This window comes from Cyprinodon tularosa, unplaced genomic scaffold (assembly GCF_016077235.1).
Source record: "Cyprinodon tularosa strain WSP-4 unplaced genomic scaffold, ASM1607723v1 ctg309, whole genome shotgun sequence".
In the NCBI taxonomy this organism is placed as follows: Eukaryota; Metazoa; Chordata; class Actinopteri; order Cyprinodontiformes; family Cyprinodontidae; genus Cyprinodon; species Cyprinodon tularosa.
Window position 1 is genome coordinate 865,682 of NW_024039018.1, and position 20,615 is coordinate 886,296.

Genomic DNA, 20,615 nt, shown 5'->3' on the forward strand with positions numbered 1-20,615 from the left:
AAAGTGGATTGCATCTCCAAACTCCACTACAATGCAAAAAATGTAAATCTAAGTAAGTAAATTTTTCTTAAAACAAATGCATTTCTTCTTGAATTGAGCAGGTAAGTAAGACTCTTTGCCAATGGAATAACACAATTTACATTTAAAATAAGAAAAAAAGACTATAGTCTCTTACTTCAAGCGCATAATATCTAATTTATCTTATTTTAAGGGTAAAAAATGCTCATTCCATTGGCAGATCATCTTATATTCCTACTCAAATTTAAGGTAAATACACTTGTTTAAAGACATTTTTACTCATTTTCACAACGTTTTTGCAGTGTACTGCTGCTAGATAACCGTCCACGGATCAAACAGGTGATGCAGGGATGGGAACCTCCTTCCATTTTGGTCCCCCCGAAATCCTGAAAATAAAAATTACGCAAAGGAACGACGGTGACGGAGGATGTGAGATTTCCGGTTTAGAGAGCTCTGCTCTGATGGATGTCAGTTCCTGTTTGGTTCCTTGTGACTCAATCAGCTCCTCCCAACAGAAACAATTCCATCATAGAAAGATTCCTTTATCGTGTTTCTATTATTTTATCAATGCAAGAAAACCTTAACCGTGCGATAAAGGGCGGAGAAGCGGCACGCGGTGAATTCCACGCCATGAGAGCGTTCACTGCTCCTCCCTCAACTCATGCGACTTTGTTTTCTTTTTTATAGTGGGTTAATACATTTCTATAAGCCTCATATGGCAAGACTTTTACATTTTGGCGGCTTCAGATAGATTTGTTTTTTGGTCCAATATGGCTCTTTGGGATATATCTGCTCGTCCAGTGACCACGGATGATCAATACTTTTGTAGGAAATGTCTAGTTCACTCATCTAAAATAGTGTAACCACTATAGTGATTAGGACGGACGTTCGCCGCAGTTTACTGAACAGAACCTGCTCCCAGGAGCTCTGGGAGGATGTTACTATGGCAACCGAAACAGATGTTGAGGAAACTCTTTGTGAAACGAAAGTTTCTCTGATTTCAGGTTTTGAAAACTTAAGTTTTCAGTAAACTTGCTTCGTGAAACTGACCCCCTGATCATCTGGCTTTAAATCTGTCCTTAAATATCTGGATAGTAATAAATATCACAAAATATATTATTTCTCACTTTGTTAAATACTTTTGGATTAGAACCAATCAGGGTGAGACGAAAGCAAAGCGATGTCACTCTGGCTGAAAGCCAAGTCTGCACAGATCAGGATGCAAATCTCCATCATCAGCAGGGAAGGTTTTCAAAAAGTCCTTCAACATATCCTCCTATCTTCATCCTCTGTGTGCTTTTTAGTTCAACAGATTAAAAAACAAAAGGAAGAAGAATCCCCAAGAAAACTGGAGCTGTCAGCAGTGAGGACCCTCCTCCAGGCTCAGTCTGCAAACTGTTTATAAAAGGCAACCTTGACGCGTTCGATATGGTGACACAGCTTGATGGCAGGGCCAAGCTTCAGGTCCATGCACTCCTGGACGGTGGGCAGAGTGAGCAGCAGCAGGGCCTGGCCGTCAATGTCCTGCAAAACAAGATGGAAATAAGACTTTCTTTATTGTCATTGCACAGAAAAACACAAGGTGAATCTTGATAACGAAATGTCGATTACTTGGCTACCAGAGTAACAGTGCTAAGACCTCATTCCTGCACAATATATATGTGTTCTATAACTAAGAGCTTGGATTAACGTTTAATGAAGCATTAAATTGAGACATAACTACACTAAGGTGTGTGTATTGTCAATGTCCATTGGGGGTTGGTTTTAATGAGCACTGACTTTTAGCTCTTCACAATGATTCTTACTGTATAAACCAAACAAACAACTTTAAATCTCTCAAAAAATCAGCTGAAATACTTTTTAAATGTCTTTATTATGTCTCATTTTAAATGTTTTGGGGTCTTTTGCTTTTTCGTCGCCCTCAGTTCAACATTTGAAAAGAACCTGAACTGGACCACCTCTGAATAAGGAGAAAATTAAAGGTATACTATGCAACCGGTGTTGATTGTCCAGAGAGGCTCCCCCCAGAGGGCGAAAGTAAAAGTGCACTGTCGTAACTATGCTCAGCTGTTCCCCTGGTTTCTCCGTCAAGCCAGGCGCGGTTGTTTTGAGCTTAGCAGACAGGCGAATGCAACGAATCACCATGTCTACTGCGGTAGAGAGCCCTTTTCCTCTTTCTTGCCTGCTCCGACATGGGCTTTCGCTGTTTTCTCGCTGGTTCCGCCATGATAACTGCACAAATATGGCCACTGCGCTAGCAACGAGCATGCCTTTCACTGGGGGCGTGTAGCAGTTCTCGCCATAAAGCAAGACCGGCTCTCGCGATGCACGAGACTTCTGAGCCTGTGGGTGCGGGCCGAGGGCTCCTGCAATTGCAAGTACGGTATTTCCCCTACAGACCACCAGGGCGGCCGAGAAAACCTTTGTTCGATCTGAAATGACTCATTTAATCATCCAAAACGTTATGGAACACATTAATTAACTAAAAAAATTTGCATAGTATGCCTTTAAGGCCCTATTGTGGCAAGGGAAGAGCTGAGTGTAACTCGGCCTAAAAACCAACAGTTTGCATTTAAAAATGTAAAAAAAAAGAGTCAGTCTCTCTTGTCTTTATGTCATCATGACATGATGCAGAAACGCCTAGGTCTTGGATACAGGCAGGGGCGGATTTAAGAAATTTGGGGCCCTAAGCAAAGACAGGCAGGAGGCCCTCTGAATTGAGAAGACAACAGACCCGTTATACAGATACAGAAATTTTACTAGAATAGACAAACATTATTTGTTATGCGTTTTGTCCCTCATTTCTCATCCTGAAGAGAAATATCAGCTGTGCTGCTGCCATCAACACCTTTGTCTATAGATGTTGGAGATCAGCCTGTTTTTCAGTGTAGTCCTGTTTCTCTGACTGTGACTAACTGGATGTGCTCTCTTCATCCTCTGACAAGAGAGGTGGGTCAGAGCTCGTCTGCCTGGCTGCGTGATTCCTGGATGGGGCCCGCATTTAATAGCTGCTTTTTCTATCTCTGCTTCTGTCTCCTTGAACCCCAGTCGGCCTCAGCAGATGGCCACTCACACTGAGCCTAGTTCTGCTGGAGGTTTCTTCCTGTTAAAAGGGAGTTTTTGCTCTCCACTGTCGCAACAAGCATGGTTAGTGTGAGGGATTGCTGAAGAGTCAATGAGTCGATGCAATCAACTGGTTTTCGTTAGAAAAATTGGAATCAATCTGACTGTATGGTCTGGTTGAACTGTAAAGTGCCTTGAAAAGACGTGATGTGAATTGGCGCTATAGAAATAAACTGAATTGAATTTAAATTGTCTGTTTTCTTGTTGTTTTCTCTACTCTCTATGTTTTGTACTCAGCAGACTTTCCTTCCCGTTTTTCCAAAAAGCAACGGCAAAAGTAAAGAACCCAGTCCTTCTTTTCACTGTAGACAAGCCATGATCTGCTTCTCTGTTCTCCATTTTTCATTTGGATGAAATAATAGCTGCATGAATCATTACAGCAGACAAGATAGAGGAGAGCAGGAGGCGGGGTTACCAATCTACTCGCTCTGGAGAGCAGAGTTCGCTGCTTTTAGATGTTGTCGCCAAAGTCCCCAGTAGCAGAAAGAAATGCTCCAGATTTGGCATTAGGCGCTTTTTTTGTAATAAAACTGCTAAAGGGGTCTGAAAGGTCGCTAAATATAGCGGCAAAAGTGCTAAGATCACAACACTGCTCTTCGCACTATTTGTTTTCAAATGGTTTGCTGCTCTTTGGACCTTTCTGAACATGTGCAGCAAATAGACTGATCCAATATGGTGGGGGGGGTTGTTCTGATGGCATTTTGCAAAAGGATTTTTATTAAAAAGATAATTAATGTGCACAAATAGTAAATAGTTGTATTAACCATACATGTAAACAGAGTTTTATGGGAACTTGGGGCATTCGTAGTTTATACATGCAGGCTTTAAATAGAACAATAAATGGGTTTTATGGTCAGAAGATCCAGTGTCTCTCAAACCTGCTGTTAACTTTATAAAACTGAGGATCCATGTCAATTAAAGAGCTTCTCCAGAGGTTATGCTCAGGGTTGCAGGTAAAGTAGTTTTTCTACTTCAGAGTACAATTACAATCCACAGTCTGAACATGTGTTGTTTAATTATGAAACTCTAATGGATCCACTTTGATGTTTAGCTTCAATATGGCTAAGCTAGCTGTGATGTCAAACTCCTGGGTTTTCAGGTGTTCACATATCCTTTTCTCTGTGTTCATTATTGTCTCTAAGGTGTTTCCGTACCCGTGTTCTGTCAGATGAGCATACCCGGTCAGACCAGCATACCCATAGTCAAAGGTCAAATTATTCCTTTTAGTTTTGCAAGAAAAGTACACTTTGAACTACCTCAACCGGTGTGTATCCCTTTATTCATGTACAAAAAAAACTATTTAATTACAAACATTTTGTTTTTTTTTAAGCATATGGTGATCTGACCTTACTTTTTTTTATAAATGCCCATTGAGGTAGTTTACAGTGCATTTTTCGTACAAACCTAAAGGGATAAATGCAAGTCAGACATCTTGCACATGCGTATTGACTATAGGTATGCTGATCTGACGGGGTATGCTTGTCTGACAGAACACCGTGCCACTGCTTTGCTCCTATCATTGCCATTCTGGGGCTGTTCTAGAGCAGTTTTAGAAGGAGGGCAGGGTACTACCTGCTCCCTGAAGATATTTGCCAATGACGAACAGTCGGTGCGGTTAATGAAGTCGACAACTTCGTCGACGCTCCATTCCAGAGGGTTCTTGTCCAGAACCAGCGGGCCGTCGCTCTCCTGGACCTGAACACATGAAACAAGCAGCTGACTGGATCAGAAGGTGTTGGTGTGATTGGACCATGAGAAGCTTTTCTGTAGCCTCTCTCTCTCTGTCACCTTGATGTCCTGTCCTTTCTGGAACTTGTTGTCCTGGCTGTAGGCGGACAGGGAACGTGTCGAGCGTCTGTGGCCTTCAGAAGTCTTGTGGAATCTATCGAAAGCCCCGGCACTGAAGGCCCTGCGAAGTGTCGCTGCCCGGCGAGGACGCTGGCTGCTGCTGGTCACCTCCACCGATGAGGCGTCTGTGAGGTCATCGCGGGGCTCCGAACTGGTACCTTCACTGCCGGACTCCAACAACCGTTCTACATCGTCTTCTTCTTCGACACTGTCCTGAGGAAAGGAGGAAACAAGATGTCAGCTTTATGGGACAGGTCCTCGACTATGCTTTATGGGAGCCATATAATTTCACACTGTGTAAACATGTTTCAGTGAAAGGCAACACACAGAGGATAGGGGGGACAGAATGTTTGAACAGGAAACCCTTACACACAGAAAACAATCGAGCGCAGAGGTGAAAGAACAGTTAAGGCATCAGAGAAGGTTGCTAATAACATATTTTCCTTTTGAGGTCTCTGAAACGAGCTCAGAGCATGCAACACAGATTCCTATGTGCGAAAGGATTTCCTAGTTACAATAGATCACGCCGGCGACCTTGAGTTATATACTCTAGAGACTCTAATGTACTTATCTTCTTGCTCAGTTGTGCAACGCTGCCTCCCACTTCTTTTTCTACTCTGGTTAGAGCCTGTTTGTGCTGTCCTCTGAAGGGAGTAGTACACACCGTTGTAGGAAATCTTCAATTTCTTAGCAATTTCTCGCATGGAATAGCCTTCATTTCTAAGAACAAGAATAGTCTGTCGAGTTTCAGATGAAAGTTCTCTTTTTCTGGCCATTTTTAACGTTTAATTGACCCCACAAATGTGATGCTCCAGAAACTCAATCTGCTCAAAGGAAGGTCAGTTTTGTAGCTTCTGTAACGAGCTAAACTGTTTTCAGATGTGTGAACATGATTGCACAAGGGTTTACTAATCATCAATTAGCCTTCTGAGCCAATGAGCAAACACATTGTACCATTAGAACACTGGAGTGATAGTTGCTGGAAATGGGCCTCTATACACCTATGTAGATATTGCACCAAAAACCAGACATTTGCAGCTATAATAGTCATTTACCACATTAGCAATCCTTTCCTTTCCTCCGGTCTATTTTTATCCATTTGCTCCTGGCCGTAGTTCTCCCTCCCGTGCTGCGGTGGCGCTAAACCTATTTCACCCTCCTACCTCGCTTCCTGATTATCCTCTTACAGCAGTGTGTTGCAGTGAGCTTGACGCAGACATTTTTGATTTATGCTCCATATTGAAGAGTGGTCTGTGCTACACGCTGTGGGCCTAGATACGACCGAGGCGGTGAGGAAGTGGGGGCGAGTTTAGTCCGACGACGGAGGGACATGAGGGCCAAAAAGAGCGGAGATCCAGGTGGAAAAAGGGTCTCAGGGTTCTCGCGCACCTCACTCTTCTAGCTGATCCATCTTCATGAGTTCTTTTCCACAATGGCGGTCATAAAACAAAACAAGCCAGTAAGGAACCAAACAGGAAGTACACATAGTGTAGAGCGGATGTAGGTTTGACCAATCAGAGGCCTCCTTTCTCCCCACTGTCTGCGGTCACCTACAATTTTGTCTTCAAAAGGGGGCCTATCTGCGTTAATTGCGACACACGCAGACGACCTGGTTTCTGAGCATAAACCAAATATAACCAAAATATTAATGTTTATATTAATAACATTGATATTTGTCCCCCCCCCCAAAATAAATTGAAGACAAGAACAAATGGACTTATTTTAAGAAAAAATGATTGATCTAGATTTGATCTTTTTCCACTGCATGGAGCTCAGGCAGCAGCTGTGATACAGTTCTGAGGAAAAATAGTAATGTGATAGAATACCAGTGGTGAGGCTGCAGGAATGTAGTCGACATTAGATGTGCGTCTCTTCTTCTGTACAAAGATGGCCTTCCTCTTCCTCCTGCGACGCAGCGGCTTGGCCAGCTCTCCGCCTGCCGCCTCCTCTCCGCCCGCTGCTTTGGGAAACCTCTTCTTCTGTCTGTAGTAACACGCTGCAGCAGACATTAAAAACATGAGCGACTGCGGAGTTTCCAACAAGGCCGTGGTTCTGGGAGGGACCGTCTCAGCCACTCACTGTATTTGGTTTTGGTTTGAACCGAGCAGTTCTCGGGGCACTTTTCGGTGACGGGGGCGGGGCCAAAAAGGTTGGGGCAGCACTGCAGCTTCACACACACCTTACGGCAGAATTCAGGGATCTGCTCGGCCAGGCGGACGATCCCAATGGTGGCGCGATAGGTTTTCCCTTTATATCTGAGGCGAGAAAGAAGAAACTGTTAGCTGCAAGTTAGTAGCAAGTCATGGATATATTAGACTTTCTTTGACCGAAACAATACGGCTAATTAAAATAACACAGGAGGGATTACCTGAAGAGGAGTTACACAATGTTAAACACAGAGTCCAACAATGATTCGGATTAAAGAAACTGAAAACAGACATTTCTAAAAACAAACTTTCATTCAATCAGAGTTTTAAGATACGTTTTAAGAAGAAAACATATTTCCTATCAAGCTGTGAATACCCTTTCATTCTGACCTTTTTTCTCTGCTAAACTCAGATGATCTTCCATCCGAAGGCAAAATGTTTACTATTGTTTGCATTCTTAACAAAACCTCTGCAGTTGAAAGATTCAGTAGCAGATTCAAAGCAGCACAGACGATACCAGGAGGCTGGATCCAGAGGATCCCCTGGACTGGAGAACTGCAGCAGAGTGAGCTTTAAGCCACCGCTAGCAGAGTCCCACCGCTTGGATGAGATAAGGGAGGAAATCCACAACGATCTAATGAATATGAGCCATAAAACACTGTCAGACTCTTTTCATCTTCTCACACACATTCTGGCTCTGTTCTAAATTGAAAAACTTCTGGGAGCCCATTTTCAAATTTCTCTCTGACTCTTTAGGTATTAGCATTAAACCTGAGGCCACAATCGCGATATTTGGAATATCATGGCATGGAAATTATGGCTGGTTGATCCTATGCATCGTTTGACATTAGAGAAAATCAGATTCTCTAGAAGAGGCCACGCCCACAAGTTTTTCAGTGTCTGGCACCCTATTCTGAACCACATCAAGGTTATGGATCATTGGAGTAATACACTTCGTCATACTTTGACTGTCCTTAATGATGCAACAGGAGGGTTGTTCGAGGGGTTAAAGGGGGAAAATTGTTCTAATGTACTTGAAATTGTATTTTTCTTGACCGAATGCTAAATAATTCTGTCAAACACCAACAATTATTCCAGATCTTTTGGACCCTTCGAAAAAATAAATTGTTTAATTATATTTCATATGCATTTGACCCCTCCATCCATTGGTCTTCTCACCTTCGCGTCATCAGTTTTTAACCTGAATGATATATTGATCAACTCTATATCGATGTGGTCAGAAAATTTAGATTTCTCCTCTTTCATATATTGCTTTATGCTATTTTTTCACTAAAACAGTTTTTCACTCAGACAGTTTCACCTTCAAAGCCACACAATGCCTGAGTGATGGTGTTTGTAGACAAGATATACTTCTTCCCACATCAAGCCAGATTCTTTCTACAGGTTTATTCATAACATGTGACTGTTTAACCAAAGTGTCTGTAATCTGTTTTGACTCAGACTAATTTCCGTTAATGTAAGTAAAGGGAACGAACGAGATCCAGATCAGAACAGGGCTAATTACCGTGCAATAAGATCCATATGATGAACTGTTTTCTCTTTGCAAAGATAAAATAAAGCGCCGACTGATTAAGATCCATTGATCTCCGTTATTTAACTGGTGTAAATAGTTGAATACTTTCCCCCCCGCTACAATCGGTTTTACATCCATTATTGGTTGGAATGGATGCAGAACCGATGGGTTTCAGCCAGCAGACAAAGAACTGAGCTGCACTGTCCCATTTCTCCCAGTCTGGATTGAAACGGCCACAATATTAAAGCGTTCTCCTATGGCAGCGCCTGACACAGTGGCGTGAATATGAGCATTGTGCTCTGCAAGACGCTGACTCAGGGAAATATGCAGCAAGGAGCCCCAGAATAATTCACACTGCAGCGAAGATAGAGAAAGAAGAAGCTGGAGGATTCATTGGTTGCTAAGAGACGGACAGCAATGATGCTCTCTGTACTCATCGTCTTACTTGGCTTTGATGGTCTCCATCTGGCATTCCCAGCTCTGGTCCTCCATCTCCTGCAGCTCCTTCAAGACCCGCCCAGGCTTATAGGCGGCGTTGATCAGCATGCTCAGCAGCTAGAGGCAGAAACCCGCATAAAATATTGCGATAATATATCAAAACCATTGAATATCTATACAGATAATAGAAAAACAGTCTGCGGACGGAGAACATGCATCTGTGGAGAAGTGGAAGATGTTCATCTGCAAACTGAGCTGAGCGACATATCCTGACGTTAAGATAAAGCTTCCATTTTCAGCTTCCCACCAGCTCACCTCCTTCAGGACCAGCGTGCATTTCCCGGGTCCCACCGCCTGTGGCAGCTCTGCGATGCGTCCTTTGTTGAGGTACGGCCCTGAGAAGCAGCGGTGGTTAACGAAAATCTGGGAGCAGCAGTAGCGGCCGCTGGCTGAGCCTGAAGGGGAAGAGAGAAAAAAACTGGGATGTTAATGGACGGATGGACAAACGGACAGCTGGATGGATGGATGGATGGAAGGAAGGATGGATGGACAAACGGATGGATGGATGGAAGGACGGATGGATGGATGGACGGACGGACGGATGGACCGATGGATGGATGCGTGGATGGATGGACAGACGCGTGGATGGATGGATGGACGGATGGGTGGACGAACGGACGGACGGATCGATGGACGGATGGATGGATTTTACGGACAGACGGGTGGATGGATGGAAAGATGGTTGGACGGAGGGATGGACGGATGGATGGATTTTACGGACGGACGGGTGGATGGACGGAGGGATTATAACTAACTGGCCTGCATAAGATAACGAGAAAAAACACAGATTTTAAGACAGGGTTTTTATTTTAAATAGAAATTTTCTAAATTTTGAGACAATATATTCTCATAAAGAGTACATTTATATACATGTTTAAGCCAAAATAATTCATTGAGCGATCCAAAGACCTAAAAGGGATTGCCTCTAACTCAGGGCCTTTGGCTGTCAAGAGGAAGTGGCAGAGCAGTTCATTAATATTATTACTGGGCTTTTAATCCAGAATGAGAATCAGACATACTTTAATAATCCCAGAGGGAGATTACTTATTACCTGGATCCATGGCAACAGGCTGGTAGGGGTTCACAGGAGCCGCCTCAACCGCCTGCAATGGAGCCAACCTGCAGGAAAAATGCCATCAATCCAGTCAAACAACCAGTGAAATCATCTCAGTGATCTAGTCAGATTGAATACAGAGTTGGTCCAGAATGAGCGGGTAGTGATGGAGAGCAATAAGGCTGGATGTGAGGGTTGATCAAGCACTGCTGGAGACCAACGTCCCTAATCGAACTCCAGGTCCGTGACCCACAGAAGAATAATGTCTTAATAACCAACAGTGATCCCCTTTAACCAAACCATCCCAGCTCACATCGGCCCTGAACCCCTGAAGCGCCTCAAAATCAATTTCTCCATATATGCACTTTAGATGGAGCAGTAAATATCCCACAGATATGATTTCAGTTCTTATTTCCTTCTTCTAAACGAACAGCCTGATCTGAGTTAGCAGCTTGATTACACCCCTTTATAAAAGGCCAAAGTTAAAATTCTAAATATGTCATAAATTAATGAGATTTTCCATTTTTCTTAAAAAAGGATAACAAAGTTATCCTACAGTACGAATCAAAAGTGTCCACCCCTTTGGAATAGAGGGCGTTTGGCTTCTTTTGTTAGCCTCCAATGCCCCATACCTGTCTATGTCTCTGAAAGGGGGGTCAATAAAGGGAACTGTTGGCCTTGCTGAATAGACGAGGTCTTCTGTTAGAGGGGTTGGGGTTGCAATGATTGCGGGAAGGGATTGTAGGTTTTTGAAAGCTGAAATCTGAGTCCAACCCTTCTGTTTAAGACTCAGATTACAGCTTTCAAAAACCTACAATGCAGCAATTGAGTTGATCCCTTAAAGTTTTCGGGATGGTGTTGTTATCTGTATCTAGATGAAAACATTTAGGACTTGATGAAAATAGAGATCTTTCTTACTGTTTCTCCGGCTGGACGACTGCGATCTTCTTCTGCTTCTGGCCTGCAGGAGAACAGAACAAGGAGGTTTTTGATGATGAAGGCGGCCATTGAGCTGTGCTGGGAGTTTCTGTGAGCATACGTACGGATAGGCTTGACTGGATGGGTCAGAGGGTAAGCGTTGGCCTCACACCAGCCAACAGGGAAGATGTCCATGGACTCCACGTCCACAATGCACTCTGACAGCGTCTTTGGCACACCTGGAGACGGGCGGGGCGGTCATATTTGGACGCAGCTTTAAAGGAAGATGCAGCGAACAGAGGGGAGTACCTTCCAGTCGGAGCCACAGCAGGCGTCCTCGAACCTGACTGATCTGAGCCACACACACGTCCTCTGGCCGCCAAGGGTTCACAGCCTCCAGCCACATGTCCTTGGCAAAACCTCGAGTCTGCCAAGTCTGAAAGCACACACAGGGGTTGGGGGGGTTAGGGCAGGGATCTGAAACCAGGCTGCTCTTCTGCTGCAGCATCAATTAAGGCTGGGTTATACTCAGAAACCAGGTCGTCTGCACTTGTGTCGCAGTGAATGCAAATATGCCCCCCATCCATAGACACTCTGGTGAACCTCTCCAAAATTGTAGGTGACCGCAGACAGGAGGCCTCTGATTGGTCAAATCTACATCCGCTCTACACTATGTGTATTTCCTGTTTGGTGCCTTACCGGCTTGTTTTGTTTGTATGACCGCCATTGTGGTAAACGACCTGTGAAGATGGACCAGTTAGAAGAGCGAGGTGCGCAAGAACACCCGGAACCTTTTTCCACCTGGATCCCAGCTCTTTTTCGCCTTCGTGTCCCTCCGTTGTCGCACAAACTCGCCCCCAACTTCTCACCCTCTCTAGACCGACAGCTAGTTGTCCATTTTGCTTTGTTGTGTGGAATAACATAACGCAGACCACGCCTCAATATTGGGCATAAATCTAAAATTTCTGCGTCAAGCTCACTGTGACACACTGCTGCAGGAGGATAACCAGCCCTTTAGGGTTGAAATATCACTATACAGGGCTCGATGTTACCCATCGCCCCGGGCAAATAGTTTTTATTGTTGGGAGAATACAAATTTAAAAAAAATTATTTATCACTCAAAATTACTTTAAAATCACTGGCATTCGATGAAAACGACCCAGAAGTGTTGCCGGCGCCATTTTTGTTGTTTTGTACACGTTCTCGCGAGATTTGAAAAAGCCGCGTGATTTTCCGCCAGATGGCGTGATTTTTGTCCGGGAATTGGCGCGAATCAGACACATTTTTTACAACTTGGCAGGCTAAAAAACAACAACAAGGCAAAAAAATGTAAGTACAGTAAGACACCCACCACCTATTTTACCCTCCACCCAGATAAGCCTAGATTAAAAAGTATCGGTCAGGGATTAGGAAAATTGGCATAATTGTATGCCATGCGCACAGTGTAAATATGGCTATCATATGGCAGTCTTCTGTACAGTGATGCTATTTGAGTCATACATTAAAAAAATGTTCATTAAATTGTTTTCTCTTAGACATTGGAGAGGTGCATTTAAATGTTATAGAGCTAAACATGTTAAATTGGTGACCTGTTATGTTATTATTATTGTCTTGTTGCTGCATTTATTTTATCAGGGAAAACTAATCCTGAGTCAGTTAAAAGTCAGGGAATTCTGAAATGATGTAAAACTGTGGAAACCCTGAATAAAATAACTATAATGATTCTCTAGAAAAGTCACATTATATCAATAGTATTATCTTCTATAAACATACCGTGACTCTAAAATAAAAGTTAGTCATTTGTGACATTGACTTCTGTCTTGTGATTTATCTTAAGTTTTTAACCTGTCAAGTTTTTTTAAATATTTTTAACATTACAATTTATATTTTTCCAAGCACACAACATTTTAAAGCAAAGTTTAGTTTGAAAAGAATGAGCAGGAAGGATTGAAAAGCATGTTAACACGGTAATGTAGGCTTGAGTTCATTAACTGGCGCATGCAAATACACACCAGGAAACTTAAAAAATACAGAATTACAAAAAACATTTAAAAAACAAACATTTTTAATTGATATATATACACAAAAATGAATATTAGGAACTATATTTATCAAACATTATACTGGGCAAGTAAAAATTGTTTCTGGGCAAATTAAATGTGAAAGTCACTTGCCCAAAGGGCAAGTGGTAAAAATCCTTAACGTCAATCCCTGCTATATATTATGATAATTTTCCTAGCTATCAAATGAAAAGTATAGGAAAAATAAGAAAGTGCTGTAAATGTTCATCAGAAGACAGTGATTGTCGAGTGATTTTGGCATCCATGTTTGGAGTTTGAGTCATGGCTGCCTCAACTACAGATATGGCTCTGCGCTGAACACAAAAGGGCTCCACAGCACCATCTACCAGAGAGGTGGTGGAGAGGTACCCCATTTTCCCTCATTGTTTCAGGTTCAAACGGTTTGGTTTTTTAAAATCCATATTAGGAACTCAAATATCGATATTATATTGGGCCGCCGAAAATCACGACATATTGCCAAATAGATTTTTTCCAACACCCGTAGCATCAATATTCTAGCCTCGTGAGACCATCCTGATCTCGCGAGCTTTCAAGGTTTCACTTGCAAAGCAGTCTGGAGACTCTCCGTTGAAGAAAATTTGGGGCAGTTCACCAAATGAACGTCCAATCAGCGTTGGCTTTGAGGCGGGTTGAGGTGTGACGCAACGAGAAGCTCGACAGTTCAGTCTAAAGAACATGGCGGCTTCAGCCGATGAAACTAGCATTAGCGTGGCTATCGAGCAAGTTTTATCGGAATTACAGAGTATTTCTTCACTGAAAGAAGAGCAAAACACTGCTCTGGAGGCTTTTCTCAGAGAAAAGATGTTTTTGCTCTTCTCCAGACTGGTTTCAGCAAGAGTTTGATCTTGTGGTTGTGTTTTCGTCGTCGCTCTGTTAGTACGTCATATGCTTCGTTGATCTGATTGGTTTATTTGGCCCGTCTATCACCAACATAGGCCAATCAGCTAACCAGTATTTTCGCCCCTTCCCAAAATTTCTTCAACGGAAGGTTTCCAGATGGATATGCGGAGCAAATCCATCTGGCAGAGTCAGGTTATCAATATTCCACTTCAAAGTTTAAGTGCAAAGTCACTAAACCTCAAATGACCACTGCCATCTACGAAATGACATAGCTCCATCTACCAGGACTTTTAGAACATGTCAGGAGACATGAGATGGGCAGGCCTTGGTACCAGCCCACAACGCTTTGACCAGTATGGTAACACCAGTGGAGTGACCAACCAGAACCCACAGCGAGTCGATGGCTGCTGTCAAGAAGCTCAGAGATACAGAAATAGCAAAGCAGACGACCAGGTAGGCTGTAACCAAAGCAGCCTGAGCTTCCAGAACCTCAGCAGAACCACGGGCTGAGCCATATCGGAATGACGATGCCGTTCCATGCAAAAGGAGCCCAGATTCCATGTGAGGCGTTCAGTTACTAACGGACTTGATTTTGGGTTTTCACTAACTGCACAAAGTAAAAACTATGCTGATGAAGATTCTCAGTCATCCAGGTCATAGTCATTCCGTAAAAGTTCAAAAAAGCACCTACCCACTCCAGCCGGTGAACAATACCTCCTTAACGACCGACCCTTAACAATTATAGACAGGTTTCAGGTATTACAGGAGACAATCCCCCAGATATTACAGGCTAACGATGGAACCAAACAACCCATTCATCAGTTACCATTTGCATGTTTCCAAGCGATACAAGGCTTTGTCTATATAAGACTCAAACTCACTGCGGATCCAGACATTTGAATTGAGAAAGCTTCCTGGCGAGGTGGCGAAACGTCTTCAAATCTTGGAAACCAAGTCCAGTGGATATTTTTTGAACTTTTACGGAAAGTAAAAACTAATTCTTCTTTCATCAGCTTTAAATTTAATCCATGTCCTTCATGATGTTTACTGCGCTGGATATGCAGAAGGACCTCTGGAGAAATATTTCAATCATCATCCATCCTAAAGGAGAATCATTTGAATCCATCTATTTATTTTTTTCTCACAGCAGATAATTTATTTGATCTAATCCTAAGTTTTGGTTTAATCTTTTTCTGACTGTAACCATAAGAACTATAAAAAAACACTGCTTTGGAACAAAAATACCTTCCTAAAAAATAAAAATAAAAACATACAAAAACACTAAATTGCTTAATACTGAATTTCAGGTATTTTTTAAATTGAGGCCATATTAGGTAAAAAACATGAACTTTCTGAAGGCATCTGCTGGTGAAGATTCTCAGTCATCAAGATCGTAGTCATTCCATAAAAGTAAAAAAACAATCCATGGACTTTATTTCCAAGTTTGAAGACGTTTTGTTTCCCATCCAGGAAACCTTTTCAATTCAAAATGCCTGGAATTGTGTTTGAGTTCCAGGCTTATAGAGTGGACCAAATAAAAGACTTATTGCTTAGAAAACAAGCAAATTGAACCGAAAAGACAGGTCCACCCTTTAGCAATGGGGAGTCATTGAGGTTTTTGTTGGCAAAACCTGATACTGGCCCATGCCTCTGAAAAGGGTGTCGCTAGGGTCATCGTTGGCCTGGCTGACCAGGCGAGATGTTTTGATCCCCTGCAAAGCTATGAGGATTAAGACGGTATTGGGAAGAAATCAACTATCGCTGGGGTGAAGATTTTTAAGAGCTGGAACCTGAGATCACCCCCTCTGTTTAAGGTTGATTTTTCTACTTTAACATAAATGGCTTCCTTCACACCCCTTTTAAACCACCTTTCTTCTTTGTCCTAAATGTGAACATACCAAAACCAGGATTTTCCCCTAAAGAGAAAGAGTCTGAGCCACAGCCAGCCGGTTCTTACCTCAGGAAAGCAGGAGTCAGGTGCTGCCTCCGTCCCAGTCTGCTTCAGGTAGTCAGCCCAGTCAAAGTCCTGGCCCTCGTAGCCCAGAGGCTTCTCTAGAACCACGCCGTTCTTCAGACACCACTGGACAGGCAAGATGCCGGGTGAGTGGGCGTGGCACAAGGCGGAGCGGGGCTTCGCATCAGCAGAGAGGTCGTCCAGCGTCACCTGGAAGTAGATGTCGTTGTAGACCTGGGGAGGAGACACCCGTTACAGTGTTGGTTCTGTCAGAAATCCTGAATTCCCAAACATCAGCAGGACCTTTACAGTGTTTATGACATCATTGAATAAAGAGCATTGATCGAAGTTTGGTCATGAAGATTGGGACTGGCTGAGGACACCACTTGGCCCAGTAGCTTTCACTCTAACCACAGGTAGTCTAGACTTTGACTAGGCCATTGCTGCACCTGCTTTCTCCTCTTCTTCAGCTATTTGGTTGTAGATCTGCTGTGGTTCTGTGGCAGAATTAATTGGTCTCCAGGGGAGGCTATGGTCCGTGTAATGACAGCACAGTCCTGGTTCTGTGGCTTTTGGACAAGCCCAGGTCATCATCCGTCCAACACTGTGCTGCACAGGTGTTAAAGCTGAAGTCTGTAAGTTTTTAAAAATCACTTTTTTGTCATATTGGCTAAAACTGTCCCTATGCCCAGACAGCGGTACATGTGATATGTAACCTGTGAAAAAAACTGCTTCAATTGGTCCCGCCTACTGCCTGTATTTCAGTCTGGAAAGAATAATTCGGGACGAGTCAAAACAACCAATCACAGCCAGAGGAGCGTCTGATGGAGTGTCAATCACAGCTCACACACGCTGAACCCCCCCCCCCCCCCCCATTGAGAGTAAAGTAATGATCGGTCATCATGAACTTTGTGGACTGGTGTGAGAAGACCCCACCTGTGTCTTAACACCAGTAAGACCAAGGAGATGGTGATCGACTTCAGGAGAAGACCACACCTCACTCCGCCCTAAACATCCAGGGGCGGGACATAGAAACTGTTAAGAGTTTCAAATATCTGGGTGTTCATGTCAATAATAAATTAGACTGGACTTATACAAGAAGGGTCAGAGCCGCCTCCACCTCTTGAGGAGGCTGAGGTCTTTTGGAGTGAGCTGGCCCCTGCTTAAAACCCATAACTCTGTGGTGGCATAAGCCCTGTGTAGAGCAGGACAGAAAGAGACTGAATAAGCTGGTGAGAAAGGCCACTTCTGTCCTAGGCTGCACTCTGGACTCAGTGGAGGAAGTGGAGGCTGCTGTCCAAGCTTCTATCCATCATGGACGCCACCTTCCACCCTCTGCGCCAGACTGTAGAGGAGCTGAGCAGCTCCTTTAGTCAAAGACTTTTACACCCTGTCTGTAGAAAGGAGCGCTACCAGAGGTCACTCCTCCCTGTTGCCATCAGACTCTACTACAAAGTGAATCCAGTAGAACTTTTTATTGCCTACCTGGAATGGGTGACAGTGGTTGAATAAACTTTTGGCTCTCAACAAGGTATCGGTGCCCTATTTTTTATTACTTACCGATACCAATACCACCTTTTTAGTCCTAGATCGGGGCCCTGCCCGGTACTAGCATAAGTATAGGTCCAACAATAATATACATGTGTATATGTGGATGCACTGTATATACTCCCATGCACCTTCTTCTTCTTTTTGACTATTTGAGCTGATGTAACGACTAAATATCTCCACTGTGAGATCAATAAAGTCAAACAGTCAAACCATCAAAATGCAACTGAAAGGCTTTGAGAGGATGACAAAGAGGACCGTCACCGACATCCGTCTGGGATCAAACACTGCAGGACTTGCCTGAAGTTTTCTACTGAAGTTTGTTGTCAGGATTCCCTTCCCCCTAAAACATGTCAGCAACCTTGCAGTTTCATTGAGAGGCAGCTAAAGCATGCATGAGGGAGGAGACTGCCTATAGGGGATGCAGTGTAGACTCACCTTGGTGACAGAAACGGGGCAGATCTTGAGCTGCTCCCACGGAGAAACCATCTCCAGCTTCATGCCCATCCTAAACGAGTGCTTGGGCAGGTCCATATGGTCCTAGACGGTGAGAAGATGGTTTTAGGGCAAACAGTCTCTTATCATTGTAGGTCTGTTGGAGGGAGGAGCTAAATGCCTGAGCATCATTGTACAGCTTGGTGCCGTTGGGCTGCTGCATTCCGGTTCCAAATTCTGCTTTCTTGAATTTAACGACTTTTCACACACGTCGGCGCCTTGATGCCACTGGGTCCCTTCTTTTTTCATTTCTTACATGATAATAGGCCATGCAGGGTTCTTAAGTTCTAATCCTGGAGGTCTGGACTCCTGGACGTCTCTGCTTCAACACACTATTCAAATATTCAGATAAATAGCAGAACTCTGGAGAAGCTGATGCAGGTGTGGAGGCAGAGACATCTAAATGTTGCAGAACCTTCAGGACCAGAACCGAGGGATTCGGATTTAGACAAACTCAGAAGCAGGTAAAGAGGTAGAGAGAGGAGGCTGCTGGTGATGGAGAAAAGATAAGGTGAATAACTGGAAGGTTCGGGTGGGAATTCTTTTTTGAAGATCAAATAGTTTTGGGAAACTAAATAAACAATGCTTGTTCTCCAAAAATGAATCAGGGGTAACCATGGCAACAGAGAAGGTAGGAAAATGAATGGACCGACCTTGAAGACCTCCAGCGGAAGCGGAGTCTTCTGTCCGTCCATCCGAGCGTCCTGCAGAGCCTGCTGCCAATCAGAGTCGCTCCTCAAGGGCCGCAGCTCTGATTGATAAAGACATTTCCACGATTAGGCTCCACCAACAGATCTGGACCAGGTCAGAATCCACTAAAACGGGCCGAGGGAAACTCTGATCTTCTGCATGTGATTGAAAGTGAATCACGGGTTCCAAACAGAACCGGTTCTGACCTGTCGGTGGCTCTAAGGCCAGGCTGTTCTCCAGAGCCCAGCCAAGGGGGCGGAGCCTGAAGTCCAGGTAGAAGAGCCAAACGTCCTGGGCCCGATGGTCCTCGGTGAGGCCGACGGGTCGCAGCCGGAGCCTCCCTCCGATGTTCTGGACCACTCTAACGGGCCAGAACCGCTTCGGGTCGGACCGGTCCTGCAGCTCCAGGACAGAACCGTCCACGATCAGATCCACCGTGTTCTTCCCTCGCAGCGGCTGAGGAGCAGACACAGAACGCTTTAGGAGTTCTCCAGCACAAAACAGAACCACACCTAAAAAGGCACCAGAAACAGGATAAGAACCAGGTTCCCCCGGTTCTGGTGGATTGATCCCATGTAGGTTAAGGAGCACTGGGTGTTTCATCTATTATGGGATGTCTGTAAAGTGAAAAGCCTCTCACCCCTTCCAGCAGGTTAGCAGGTGCAGTTCTGGACCCGGTCAGATCCTGAATGAGGAACTCCGTCCAGTCGCTGTATTTCTCCCTGATGGCTGATTAACAACAGGCAGAGCAGAAGGTCAGCATCTCCTTTTTGATCGTATAACTGATGAAACAGGAAACCTTAAACTTTAAAGGCCAGAACACACAGAATCTTTGCATTGAATCTGACAGAAAATGGCGTAGGACGAGGTTGTGGCGTTTAGCGCTCATTGAAATTGGGATGGGGGAATCACACGGTACAAGATTATACGCAAGGGGGCTGCGTAGATAGAACCCAGGTCTATTTTAGGTGTGCTACTGTTAGGTTTATTCAATGATGATTATAAAATTAATGTGTGCTTATGAAACATTTTTGCAAGGGGATGCTCCACTCCTGTCTCCTGATTCAGTCAGGAGACCATCCTGCCTTCTCATTCTGATGGAGCATTCTGTCTTTATGAACTGATCAATTGTTCTGTCAGAACAATACTCTGTTTGTAACCATGCGTCATGTTCTGTTAATAAACGCTCTGCAGAGGAAGTCCAGTGGGAGACAGTGTGTTTGAATCTGGGGTTCAACTGTCTCTCCTTCCTGCAGGAATTGTATCCATAATTGTGTATTTCAGTTCTTCTTTTGCAAAAACCTACAATTTATGAACCCGACAGCTACGCAGCAATTTAGCTACGATTTTATGGGTCTGACAGGAAGAGAGAAGCGGTTACAAAGTAAACACATCCGCTTTAGGGGAAAATACAAAATAAAATAATTTAATCGCATGGGGAAAGTTTTGAGTTTTGAAGTCGCAGAGAGCAGACACAGCAAGCAGGACAGACTGTTGTAAAAACCATAAATGAAACACTGTTAAATATAATACTACACACCAGGAAGTTCTCCAAATTGTCCCAAATGTAAAGTAATCAAAGGGACTCGTTCACGGTTTATGGGAGTGTAAAATTATAGAGGCATTCTGGCGAGCAGGATGTCGAGAAATTAGCTCCGCTATTGGACAAACACTTTTCCCTAGTCCAGTCCTGTTCCTCCTTGGGTTCATACCAAGTCATCTGGATTCTCACAAAGAGACTCTGCAATTCCTACTGATGTTGGCCAGAAAATCAATAATGCTTAAATGGGTTAGTGGTGATGCTGCTTCAATCCAGCTATGGAAAAAACTCACTTTGAAAGATTAAGATGCTGTTTGAATGGGAAAT

General features: G+C 43.8%; 1 protein-coding gene across 3 annotated transcripts in view; it reads right to left on the reverse strand.

Annotated features, from left to right (window-relative positions):
- Nucleotides 1–744: 744 nt before the first annotated feature.
- The window catches only part of sfmbt2 (Scm like with four mbt domains 2), a 45,784-nt gene continuing 25,913 nt past the window's right edge, over nucleotides 745–20,615 (reverse strand). For all 3 annotated transcript variants that reach the window (XM_038292161.1, XM_038292163.1, XM_038292160.1), the window contains exons 5-20: nucleotides 19,389–19,477; nucleotides 18,955–19,204; nucleotides 18,712–18,809; nucleotides 18,002–18,103; nucleotides 16,019–16,249; nucleotides 11,450–11,576; nucleotides 11,266–11,379; nucleotides 11,141–11,183; nucleotides 10,220–10,287; nucleotides 9,424–9,563; nucleotides 9,116–9,225; nucleotides 7,069–7,244; nucleotides 6,816–6,985; nucleotides 4,930–5,202; nucleotides 4,714–4,836; nucleotides 745–1,542 (exon numbers count right to left, since the gene is read on the reverse strand). In XM_038292161.1, coding sequence (XP_038148089.1) covers nucleotides 1,402–1,542; nucleotides 4,714–4,836; nucleotides 4,930–5,202; nucleotides 6,816–6,985; nucleotides 7,069–7,244; nucleotides 9,116–9,225; nucleotides 9,424–9,563; nucleotides 10,220–10,287; nucleotides 11,141–11,183; nucleotides 11,266–11,379; nucleotides 11,450–11,576; nucleotides 16,019–16,249; nucleotides 18,002–18,103; nucleotides 18,712–18,809; nucleotides 18,955–19,204; nucleotides 19,389–19,477 — 2,255 coding nt within the window. In that variant the 3' untranslated portion in view covers nucleotides 745–1,401. The remainder of the gene's footprint in view (nucleotides 1,543–4,713; nucleotides 4,837–4,929; nucleotides 5,203–6,815; nucleotides 6,986–7,068; nucleotides 7,245–9,115; nucleotides 9,226–9,423; nucleotides 9,564–10,219; nucleotides 10,288–11,140; nucleotides 11,184–11,265; nucleotides 11,380–11,449; nucleotides 11,577–16,018; nucleotides 16,250–18,001; nucleotides 18,104–18,711; nucleotides 18,810–18,954; nucleotides 19,205–19,388; nucleotides 19,478–20,615) is intronic.